At 38.4% G+C, this 13,142-nt stretch overlaps 1 protein-coding gene across 3 annotated transcripts in view; it reads left to right on the top strand.

Moving 5' to 3' along the window:
- USP22 (ubiquitin specific peptidase 22) overlaps positions 1–13,142 on the top strand; it is a 196,300-nt gene that overhangs the window by 110,272 nt on the left and 72,886 nt on the right. For 2 of the 3 annotated variants that reach the window (XM_084641402.1, XM_084641404.1), the window contains 3 exons: positions 6,993–7,106; positions 7,639–7,683; positions 12,586–12,687. In XM_084641402.1, coding sequence (XP_084497528.1) covers positions 6,993–7,106; positions 7,639–7,683; positions 12,586–12,687 — 261 coding nt within the window. The remainder of the gene's footprint in view (positions 1–6,992; positions 7,107–7,638; positions 7,684–12,585; positions 12,688–13,142) is intronic. The other variant, XM_084641403.1, reaches the window with a different exon arrangement.

Genomic DNA, 13,142 nt, shown 5'->3' with positions numbered 1-13,142 from the left:
TTTAACTATATTTGTTCCTCTTGGGTCTGAAAGGCACATGCCATACAAATGGATTTGCAGCTTCCAAGAAAAATGAATATAGTTAATCCATAGAATGAGTGAGGTCTGTGATGCAATAAAATATATATGATATATTTTGGCAATGCCTACAGTGACTCAAAAAGTTTAGGGAAAAATGATGAAAATTTTCCTGGTTTAAAAGTGAAATATTTTATAGATTTGTAACACATGTGAATTGGGGTTGAAAACCACTACTGAAGCCTGTGTAGGGTGGTAGGTTTCTTTGTTTGTTTATTTGTGGGGGATTTTTTGCTTGCAAGGTAAGTTTGATTATTATGGAGTTACTCAGCAAAAAACTCTCTTAGATGTGTAGCTACCAAACTGAGTATGTATCAAACACATTTTTGAGGCCATGGTAAAGCATAGTGGGAGGAGAAAAGCATATAATTGGGGACAGAGGTGTGGTGTCAGTAAATAAAGATGTCAGTAAATTTTCAATTCTATCTCTGTTGTGCTTGATCCCTCACTGAGCTCTCTTCATTAAAGGCCAGAGTAACATGTTTTCACCTAGTATGCCAATATTCATAATTAGTTTGCAAATCACACTTTTTTTAATATTCATTTTTTCTCTCATGTGTTCAATTATTTTACTGTCTGCTTAAAAACAAATAACTTTCCAAGAGGTGTTCCCTGACATAGACCTGAATATTATCTTGCTGTGTATATTATGCAGTACATGAATATAAATAATACTTTGCAACAAAAATTGAGTGGTCACGGTTGATTTGCAGGAACACATACTAAAACTGGAATGATAAAGATTTACACAGCCCCCTGGTGAAAAGATAACACACTTCTCTGTGAAGTAGTCCATGTTGAGTTGTACAGAGCCAGTCTTGTTGAGTTTCTGTCAAGTATCGTGTGACCTGAATGCATGGAAAGACTGAGCAGAATGAGATCCACTGACTCGGAAGTGGTCACCTTTGCTTTTTTTATATATTGCAACCTAACTCCCACAGTCTCTCTATTTCTCCGCTTAAGCGTTGTCACGGGGACATCAGCAGATGCATTTGGCAAAACAAAAAACTCATGCCTAAATGCAACACTTCTGTTAGCCCAAAGAAGAAAATGGGGGAGGCAGCATGCATCACCATAAATTTAATACTTAGGGTTGCCAATCCTCCAGGACTGTCTTGGAGTCTCCAGGAATTAAAGATTAATATTTAATTAAAGGTTATGTCATGTGATGAAACCTCCAGGAATACGTGCAAGCAAAAGTGGCAACCCTACTGACCTCTGAGCTGCTTTCCTTCAGAACTCTCCAGAACTTGGGGGGAACACAGGAATGTTACAGGGGGTGGGGAGAGAGCACCACCAAGCCCGGCTCTGCCCCCAGCCCAGCTCTGCCCTCGTTCCCTCTCTGCCCCCAGGCCAGCTTCTCTTCTAACCTCAGTTCTTCCCCCAGCTCTACTGTCAGCCCAAACTCCTCTGCTGAGGAAGCCTTGGCTGTACAGTAATGGGGGATTGGGGACAGATTCCATTGCTGGTAAGAGGGGGTGCAACAGGAAAAGTTTGGGCACCACTTCTCTAAACTATTATGAGTTGTGTGCATAAAGGTGTACTAGGAGATCAAGTTGAGGATCTTGTCAAATGTAGTAGTATCAAGTGGTGCCTTTTGTTCTAAGGGGGGAAATGTTAGTATGGAAGATATTAAAAATATTATGTTGGAAAGTTCCTCCTTTCCTATATGTTAAAATTCAGCACTTTGCCTGCACTATTCCAAGTAAAACTGAATTAAAGTGTGTAGCTATCCCTTTTGCGACTCATCTAATAGCACTATCAAAGGCTTTGTTTTGCATACTTACTGGTTTTTTTTTTAGTTGTATTCTACAAAAATAACTGTTTATGGGACACATGGGAGAATAGTCTGGGTATTACATCCACCAAATCTGATAAAATAACCATATGGAGGGGGGAAAACATATTCCTCTATAGGATTTACAATATATTACTCTTTTCTGTTTCCATGCAATCAGCTCCACATATTTTCTGCCCTGTCTGTTGGAAGGGCTGCGGCCAGTTCAAATGTTCACATATAGTGGAGTAAAAGATGAACAAAAACTGTATACAATATAAACACAAAAAGCACTAATCGATAGTTTCCTTTATTTTTGAAAACAAAATATGTATGGGTTTTATTTGAAAATTAAGTGGCAACCAAAGAACAAATTATCTGATATCTAAGAAGAAACAAGTTTTAAAGTGTTTTATGTTTTTGATGCTTCAGATCCTGTTGTTGTAATGATCAGAGTTCAGAAACAGTTGGGATGTGCTCATACGTTATCCCAACACCTTTCTGACCCTGCTGATGTCTCCCCACCCTTGTCAGTTCCAGCTGGCCACTGGGCAAAACTTCAACGCTGCAGCTGTCTGAGACTGTGCATAAGTCCTTGCTCAGGTCAACTGCTTTCATGCTCTTACTAGCATCTGCCAGTAGAGAGATCACCACCAGAGCCACTTACAAGGGTGGGTGGTTATTGTGAGGAAGCTGCAGTATTTGGAGCTGCTACAGGCGTTCTTTTTCTGCTCTAGTGGAGGGGTGGTTGCAGTAGCAATAGTAGTAGTAGTAGGAAGTGGTGGTACTGGAGGAATGGAAAGTGTTTGGGAAAGGAAGGACAGGATTGCTTGGTGCCTGCCTGCAAGTGGCTTGAAAGCACCAGAGCATTACCTGAAGCCAGGTAACAGATAATCAGGAGGAGAAGCTGTCCAGAGTAAAAAGAAAAGGAGCTCACGAAAGCTTATGCTCAAATAAATTGGTTAGTCTCTAAGGTGCCACAAGTCCTCCTTTTCTTTTTGTGGATACAGACTAACACGGCTGTTACTCTGAAACCTGTCCAGAGTAGTAGCAGATAACCTGTCCAGAAAGAGTAGAGTGCACCCTAGCAAGGAACCTGAGGCACTGATGCAACCAGCTAGGTTCCAGACTGAAATAAAACATTCTATCTAGGTGCTTTAGTTGTGGGTGGAGCTGTGGTGGTGGGCAGAGCTTTTGAGAGTAAAACCACTTATTTTTTCCAGTCTGGCCCCTGATGATGATTTGATGCCACAAAAAACAATTTTTTTGTTCATTTTAAAAAAAGAATTTTAATACACACTTTTTACAAATGCTTGAAAGAAGTACTAAAAAGTAACCCTAAAATACTGTGCTCTTGGTGTGCATACATAAATTCAGCTAATGCTAATTAATGAGTTGTGTGCTTTAAAGGAATAGACTTTTCAGCTGCAAAGAATGTGAAATCATTGCAGTTAAAATAGCATTAATCTCTAGTTTTTGGTTATGTATATAAAAGTAGTCTGACCTCATTGGGAACTGTAATGGAGACATTTATATCACAATGCCTTTGATGTGTACACTGGCAGCTGAAGAAATGTGTAGCAAGAGAACTCACGTGGTTTAACAGTGGAAGCTATAAAGTATTCCTTCCAATGGAAATAGCTTATTTTACTTCCATAGGGATAGGGTAGGCAGATACTTGCTATGACTCTTTTTACTCATTAATTTATGTTGAAAGCCTCTAGCTCTAACCTTAAATTATTTGCCAATTAAAACTTTTTATGGAAGATAAAGTCCATTATTTTTAATAGTAATATTATAACTTCCTGTCCTTCCATTCTGTTGTAATGAAGTGTGTATGTTTGAGCTGTTTTCTTGGTACTTGAGATAATTTACCCCAAATCTACCATAATCTTGTTAATTATATAAAGTATTGGAGTATATACAGCAGACTTTGTACTGTGCACATTGGGGTGCTGAAGGAGGACTTGTCTTTAAGAGCTCTTAATCAAGCGTTGAAACAATTATGAAATTCTTCCAGCCTGGTGGTTTTGTTGTCCTCTGTTTTTTTTATTCCATAGATTTTCTTCTCTCTGCTCTGAATGAGGAGTGACTCCTCTGTAAGGATGTCTCCTGCAGGATTCCCTACTGGCTTTGGTACTTTGGCACCCAGCTGTGTAGAATCAGATTGTTGACAAATATATAACTGCAAACAAACTCTCTATGCACTACATGATTATTGGCTCTAATGATAGTTTGAATATATAGTAAAAGCTGTGTTATCCAGCACTTTACCAACCATAAAGCTCTAGAAACCGGCATTTCTGATATCTCCCATTACAAATCTTCAGATAGGGTTGCCAGATGTCCGGTTTTCCACCAGAATGCCCAATCAAAAAGGGACCCTGGCAGCTCCGGTCAGCACCGCTGACCAGGCCATTAAAAGTCTGGTTGGTGTGGGACCAGCAGGCTCCATACTTGGCTCCACATGGCTCCCTGGAAGCAGCAACATGTCCCTGCTACTCCTAGGAGGAGGAATGGCTAAGGGGGCTATGGGCGCTAACCTGGCCTTCCCCGAGCATTGGCTCTGCAGCTCCCATTGGCCTGGAACCATGGCCAATGGGAGCTGTGGGGGTGGCACCTGTGGTCAGAGGCAGTGCACAGAGCTGCCTGGCTGCGCCTCCACCTAGGAGCAGTAGGGACATGTTGCCACTTGCAAGGAGCCGCCCGAGGTGAGAGTTGCCCAGATCCAGCACCGTGAGCCCCCTCCTGCACCCCAGTCTCCTGCCCTGAGCCCCTTCCCACATCCAGACTCCCTCCCAGAGCCCACACCCCGCATCTCCTGTGCCCCAGCCCTGAGCTACCTCCCGCACCCAAACTCCGTCCCTGCATTGGTAAGTATAACTCTTAATTAACCGGAATTTTTGACTAACCAGCACCCCTCATTCCTCCAACATGTCAGATAACAAAGCTTTTCCTGTAGCTAGTGTTTATAGGGTGCTTAATAGATCTGAAGGGTCCTGTAGCGTTATTGTGCCCTGAATAATTGTAAAACTTTACCTGATTTTGGCATCAGAACCAATACTGTAGGTTTAAAGTAAATCATCTTCATTGCTAATTGAAAGAGGATGGCTAATAGCATACATTGTTCAAAATTGTTTGTTTGTTGCTGAAGAAAATGAACAATAGATAACACTGGTAAAGTACAACCCTAGTGTAAACTGATATTGTACAATTCATACCACTACTTCTCCAGTTTAATTATGACCTTCTAACATTTCTTACTGTCTCGTTCCTGGGTTAGACCTCAGGTTAGACTCTCAGCCACTTTAATGATATTCTGATAAAGTTGTTGTTATTAATTTGTTTTCTGATAGTGTTTAAATGCCCCAAATCAGGATCAGGAGTCCATTGTACTAGGCACATACACAACATAACAGTCCCTTCCCCAAATTGTTTACAATGTTAACAGAAAAGATAGACAAATGTGGGGAAAAGATGTAGCATATAAGCAGAGTGATGGCTGGTAAACACCATGTCAATTCCTTTTTTTTAAGTTTCCCTTTTTAAAAGTATATATAGTGAGTTATAGTGTGATCAGGGGTCAGGATGAATTAATAAAGCTTAGGAGTGAAAAAAGGAAGACTAATATGGGGAGGGGAGGAAGGGAAGGTTAAAGAGGAATATGACGAGCATAAAGAGTGAAGTTGCAGCAGAGAGACACTGAGGAAAGGGTTGAGATGGTTTGAAGAAAATGTCCTGCAATCATCAAGGAAGAAAACATGTCTAGAATTAAAAAAAAGCGGGGGTGAGGAGGATGGAGAATTGGTCAGGAAGTTCCAAAAGTTCTGGTAATGATGCTACTTTAAGTTCTAGGTGAGCTAATGGAGCCTCTTGGCTACAAGAGGCTGACTCCACCCAGTTTGTCTCCCAGACTGGACTGGCTGGGGCAGGGCAGGGAACTAACTGTATGAACCCTGGAGCACTGGGCATGGGGGAACCCCAGAAGGAGATCCCCGCTTTGTCTGGGGGCAGTGAGCAGGACAACCCCAGTTGCATTTTGTTTTTAAAATCTGCTACAGAATCAGTCAAAACTATTCCTATTAATCCTCTTAATTTGATAATGGTTTCCATTGTAGAAAAATAATTTTAATTTTGTCACCTTAAGCTGGGAATAAAGGAAATTCAAAATCAGAAAAATGGAGGAACCAGCATCTTAGGGGAAACAGTGGTGTTCTTCTCAGTTGTCCTAAGGATGCAAGTCATGCTCTGTTGCTGTTCAGAGCTAGCAAATTCATCATTTGGCAGCACCCATTTGAATTTTGTCACTTCCCTAAGTACACTATGGTTTGATCTGTTTTGAATGACTGAGAATCAACAGCTTGCTATGATTAAAATTATTAAATTTATTTCTATCTCATCCAGTGTATTAATAAAATGTTTTTTGCCTGGTCACCTGACACTTCCTTTTATTACAGCTCTTTCAGTTATTTAGTGTCCTGTCACTATTTGACCTGAAAGAAAGAGGACTTTTGTAACATTGGTCATAATTAGCTTTTTCTCTCAATTTTAATTTGGAAAAACTAACGTTTGCAGTAAACAGCTTTGCAGAAGATCATTGGCCTGAACAAATGTACTTGAAATTTTTAATATATTTGAATGTTTAGTGCCTGATCTGTTTGAATTTTCATTCAGGTTTTAATATACACTTTGAAGTTATTTAATGAATTTGAACAAAAACACCTGCGTTTTCTGTTTTAGAAATAAGAAAAAGTAAATTCACCCCAGCATATCAACTCTTCAGATTGTGGTATAAGACTAACTCTGCATGCCTAGTAATCAGTTGCTTTAATTATGGCTTTTGGTTACTTGAATCTTGCATTGTACTTATGTATTGCAGAATACAAGGCAAACTTGAGCCAGCTAACACTTTTTATCATTGGTGGCTTCTTCCTCTGGCTTTAACAGTTAGATAGCTTGTACTGTAACTGAAAAATCCCCAACAGGTTTTCCAATTTCTATGTGTACAGACATTTTTGTGAAGGACATTGGTACATGGAAGATAGAATGCCAAACCTGGAAGCCTTTATTCTAGATTTGAACTCTCACTCTTTCTCTCTCTCTCTCTTTTTTTTTTTTTTTTCTTTCTGTTTTGCAGCCATAGACCTTTTGTATGGGGGTATATACTGCTTTATGTGTCAAGATTACATATACGACAAAGACATGGAACAAATTGCCAAAGAGGAACAACGGAAGGCTTGGAAATTACAAGGTTTGGTTTTCATGCCTGAATTTCTTATTTGTTTTTAATCATACCTGTCCCTCCCATTTGTCAATGGCAAAAACCAGTAAGGGGAAGAGAGAGATCTTTAGGGACAGTAGTGCAGATTGTGGGAGAGACAGATTTATAGATATTGCTGTCCAGGAGCTAGACGGTTAGTTTAATATGTGCACCACACTAAATTATAACAAAATTTTATTTTTTTAATTGCAACATAATATAAAATCCTCTATCATGATCATGGACAACTTACCTAATGTCATCAGAGTGAGATCTATATCAGGTAGAAAATGTAACAATCTACCTCTTAGACTATCTTAGGTATCTCAGGCAAGAAATCTGTTCCCCTCACATGAAATGCCACCTTTGTCTGTGATTTTTTTATAGAATGTGCCAGTTTACATACACACCCATCTTCTGATTGTACACACACAGTATATGTGTAAAGATATTTACACACAAATATATGTACACACATTTGTTTTGTTATTCAGTTTGCTTTCCCTAATTTTTTCTTTTTTAGCCTTCACCCCAACAGTGGTTTCTCACTACCAGTGTACAATGACAGGTAAGAGGCGTGGGCTAGTGACGCACTTCACTAACAAGCGTCCCTTTGCTGATTATCCTGCCATGTTAGACATGAATCATGGTTAAGAATGCCAGTTTTATAATGCAGATTGTTTTCCTCTTATTTTGGTTATGTTCCAGGGGTCCAGTAATAACAATGTACTTAATTTCGCATATCCTTTCCTTGATTGAGCTACTCCAAAGCAAATATTTTCCTTTTTTGGAGGGGAGAGGACGTAGAGATTCTCTTAACCAATCTCAGTAGTCTTTAAAGGATCTCTCATGGAAGCTTAACATCTTCCATTTTCAGTGGTTCCTAGAAATGTTTTTTCTCAAAGTGGAGAAGTCTATATTTGAAGGCAGACCGTTTATACCCAATTATACACTGATCTTAATGAATCTGACATTCCTTTCCAGTGTGATAGACCTAGCCAGGGGCTGATATGCAAATAAACTATTCCCACCCTGAACTTAAGACATCTTTTAAGAGTAGCAGCTGTACGTATATTAAGCAGACCTTAACTGGAACATTCTTGGTGTATCATGAAACAATAGCTGCATATTGACTTACTGCTAAAAAAAACCCAAATTCTCCTTTTTGCCCCATACTAGTATATTTTGAAGCAGTTCAGTCAGAGGAAGGGAAGGTAGTAGAGGATCTTAGAACAAGACAATCATGGCATGAAATGCTTTCCTGCAAAGTATTTTGTTGCAATTATCTGGGAAAGTATTTTTAAACCTTGCATTTGGTCTGTGCTCCTCTATCTTTAATAACTCCTCAAATCTGTTTATAATTTGCTGTCTTGAGCCCAAGAGTTAATCAATTACGAGAGCAAAACAGTTGCTCAGGACACAATAGGAATTTTATGGACTTTTTCTCTCCTTCATTTTAATGAGTAAATTCAAAGAGCATTTTCTTAATTTCACTGTCCCCAGGAACAGTACCTCTGTACTTTCTGAATCAAGACACACCAGTGTGCCTTCCAACAGATGTTAGCATTTTTAGAATAGTTCCGAAAGAGTTATGTACCACATTTTCAGATGCAGGAGTCCAAAACAGTAATAAACTGTTAAGATAGAAAATGTAGCTACTTCTGTTCCTGAATTTAAAGTACAGGAATATGCAGTATAGATATTTTCTTTAAAGCTGTGGCATAGGATTCTCCATTTAAAATGTTTCATTTTGTAACTTTCCTTTGTGCTGCAATTTACTTATCAGACATTTTATTGAGGAATGTTGAAGAGACATGTGCATACTGGAGGGACAGCAGAGAATTGTCTTCTCCTCAGCCACAAGAACCTGCACTGTACAGTGGTTCATGTCATTTAAAAGACAGCAGAGTTATAAATAATCTCCAAATAGGATGCTAGAGTTAACAGTACTGCTCAGAAACTGTTTGAATGTCTCCATCCTCCACTGCACACTTCAAATGATGAGATGGGCTTAAAAATGCAGAAGTTTAAGAATAGTAAATTCAGGTTTAGTATTTGCCTTCTGGTTTTTGTGCTTTTAGCATTCACATTTTCAGTCTTTTCTCCACAATCATGAGAGCTAGAAACTTTTTTTTAAAGACAGCTGAGATTCTAATGTAATAACATGACTCCAGGAAAAGAGACTTTAAGAAAAACCCTGAATATCACAAGACTTGTGATTAAAATGTTTAGAGTTGGAAACGCTGGAATAATATCAGAACAAGTTGAAGACAGGATGTTCTGGGTAGCCAGACCCACAAGTCCAGCCATAGTTCAAGATTAAATCCTCAATTCTTAGATGCAACTATAAGCAACAAAACAGTGTTAATGTTGTAATTCTCCCATATTTCTCAAGTATTGAATGTTTGCATATTTAATGGTGAGGAGAAGAAAATGTATTTGGGTATTCTGTGTGTCTCAATTCCTAACTAATGTTCAAAATCTGGATTTACTTCAGAATACCAAAATAATTAATCTATATTAATGAGTGCCTGCAAAATAAGTTTTGTTGTTTTTTTTTTTTATTTTATTTTAAAAACTAGAACCCAATAAAGCCTCTGAAAACTCTAAATACCTGGATATATGGCCACTCATTAAAATACCTAAATAAACTTTAAAACGATTTCTGAATGGAGATCTCATATGCCAAGCTGCAATTGTTAATACCTATTTTACAACACCATTTTGAAAACAGTGAGTTTTCTCTCCGGTAGTAACACTGCTTTCCCTTAACCATAAGTGGGAATTTGTACATGCCTTGAGATTTTCAGTCTATTTAAGATTGTTCATGTTGCAGATTTTAGTGCACTCTTGTGTATTTTCATACCCCCGCCCCGCCATTCCTGGGACAATGTGAACCACTGCCAAAGAGTGGGATCAATTTTTCCATATGTTTTGGGGGGCACACTCGATTTTCTCCTTACATTTTATAAAAAGAATAAGTGTAAAGGGAACAGGAAGCCTTTGAATCTGCTTCCTTCAGCTCCCTATCTCTGCTTTAAACTCTATTGCTGAACAAAACTTGTGACCTTTCTAATGAGAGGTTTCCTGTAAAAGAGATGTCACACCTGTTTTGCTCTTGATGTTTGTCCTGGCATTTAACTTTGTGTGTGTGTGTTGTTTTGTTTTTTTTTAATTACTACTTAAACAAGACTTAATTGCTTCACCCAGAATCCTGCAAAGCTGTCAGATCTTTTATTTACCTTGACTTCTTTAAAATTACTTGAGGACTCAGATTTGCTGTTAAGCACTTGGATCCCAAACCTACAAACACTCAGGCAACATGCTTAACTTAATGCATATAAATAGTTCCATTGACTTGTGTGGGACTATTCACACACATAAAGTTAAACCACCTTTGAGTGCAGGATTGGGGCTTTAGTGTTAATATTTTCACTCTTATCCAGTAAACCAATATTTGAACATACTGGATGTGTTTATTGTTTGAACAGTCCCATTAAATTATTAACCAAAGTCCTGTACAATACCTATTGACAATGTATACTAAATTGGTCATTTTTAAATTGTAGCATAACTGAATTTTAGACTTACCAGGCTTGCAACTGGCCAGTCCAATAGCTGGTAGTACTAAAATGTTGGAAATAATATAAAATTCTGACAGTTTGCTTGCAAAACCATGTTATAAATTAATACAGAAATATTGTTAATCTGAAAAGATTTGCTGAAGCTGTCTATTGAAAAGCTTGTTGCAAGCCAATGTTCTGTCATGTGTGGACTGTCCATATGTGTGTCTCTGTAATGCTGCTTCATTCAGCATTTGCCTGTGCATACTGTATAGTGTATTCAAAGCATTGCAGCTGTTTAATCTCCTCAATCTGTTACATGGTAATTAGTTTCCCTTTTTATTTTCCTTGTATTTTTCGTTAATGCTTAACCTTGGGAAAAGGGAAGGGGTGTTTTAGTTCTTGTGCTCTTTCATTAAAAATTGTTGAGTCAAATAAAGTAAAGAGATATATGAATCTACGTAGATTTGAAGTTTGTTGTCTTCATGAATCCAAGAATGCGACCTCAGTCATATGCAGGAACCTTGAGGGTCAAGAGTAACTATGACTCAAACATTTTGGATGGGTAACTTCTGACAGGCAGAGCTATTTCTGAAAATGAAGATCAAAGAGCTATTAAAAATGAAACATGTACCATGCAGAATATGTAAGCCTCCAGCTATATTTTCTACTCATCTTCTTTTCATGTGTATGATTTATAATTTATTTTCTCTAGCACAGTACTGTTTCATCGATATGCATTCTGCACAGAATAAGATGAACTCTAATTGACTTTAATCCTCAATTTTAGAATAGATTGCCTGTCTTTTTTTTTTTTTTTTTTTTTAATATGCCAAAATGCTTTTGTGATTTACTATAACTAGCCTTGCATAGCAATTTCTCTTTGCTGCATAGAATGCTGCAGCAGCCTTTAGCTGGTCAGCTCTTGGGTCTTTTATTGTTGCTGTAGTTTTCATATTTCATATTATACTGTAGACACCTTTGTGCCCACATCTAATCTGTCCTGTTGATTACTGGCTCTCCTGACTCCCCCCTACCCTCCAGTCCCCCAAACAAAATTAATGTTTTTGAAACATAGCATTGGGGGCTTTTATTTTAAGAAAATACTTAATATGACAAATTTCAACTACAGCTCTTGAGAAAATTAACGTTTTTTTCTCTGGGTAGTGGGGAGTTAAATTAAAAACCCCCACTACATTTAGCTATATTTCTGGGGAATGTTAGGGTATTCGACCTTCATTCTACTAGAGTCTCTGTTTGCTATTACCCAATACTACAATGGCATAGTGAGAGTTATAGCAGCATACCCCCTAATACGTGATGAGGGAATACACTATTAAGTATTTTCCAAATCCTCTAAAACCTGCTTTGCATCTATTAAGAGTAAGGCTGTAGCTGTCCGGTACGTTGGATCTATTTTGGCTTATTTACCACATTTGTCGTTTCATTGAAGAGATATGGGGACAATTGTCTAAGTTGCCCTGTATCTCAGCCAATCTCTGCTTAGCCCCAAGACATGCGGTTGTGCTGGCAATATGACCCCTTTGAGCCCAAAGAAAATCATGGACACTTGAAACAATAGATAATACTGGATTGGCCTTCATGCTGGGTCCTTTTTAATTGGAGGTTTTTTTCATCCATTGGTGGAAAGACTGTTACTTGGAAACAGATAGATAGGAATTCTATACAAGTAACTGCTTTTGTGTACTTTTAGCCCATGTTTATGGGAACATATTGTCAAGGTCAATTGCTGCCTTTCTGAACAGTAATAAAAAGCAAGCTGGCTATTGTCGTTTTTTGTATACTGAATCCAACCTAATGGACAGTGCATCACAACCTTTTCTTGAAAGTATCCTTTCAGCTGTTCTAGCTAACAGCACCCTGAAACTTTCTTTTCATCTGCTCAGGCATTGGAGAGAAGTATTCAACATGGGAGCCAACCAAACGAGAGTTAGAATTGCTACGACACAACCCCAAGCGGAGAAAAATAACCACAAATTGTACCATAGGTAAGTCAAGGAAACAGTTTTTCAGATGATTACTTCACCAACGGCTCTTTCAAAGCCCTGTGATGTTTTTCTTGCCTTTCAAGGTTTTAATGCATGTGCTTGGGTTGTCTCTTACAATTGTTTTTCTTTTTAAATGTGTCATGTCATCTGAATGACCACTGTGTACTGAATTCCATCCTCTCTTCTCTATAGAAGGATGTGTGCTGTGTCATTTCAGATACTGAAGATAGTAATTTCCAAAGGAGACCTTCAAAGTAGGAGACTCTTAAGCCCTGTGTATACTAGGAAATTCTATGGGGAAAAAATCCCCACTGATGGTACCACCAGTTCAGCTGAAGTTTTAATTGACATGGTAAAAACAATGGGAGCTACGAGAACTAATCTACACGAGAGCTCCCATTAGTGCTACCACCAAGGCAGTTGCACCAGTGGATTTCTCTTGTTCAAACATAGTC

This window comes from Lepidochelys olivacea, assembly GCF_965140295.1.
Source record: "Lepidochelys olivacea isolate rLepOli2 genome assembly, chromosome: 10".
Taxonomy (NCBI): Eukaryota; Metazoa; Chordata; order Testudines; family Cheloniidae; genus Lepidochelys; species Lepidochelys olivacea.
This window is presented reverse-complemented; position numbering and strand designations above follow the sequence as displayed.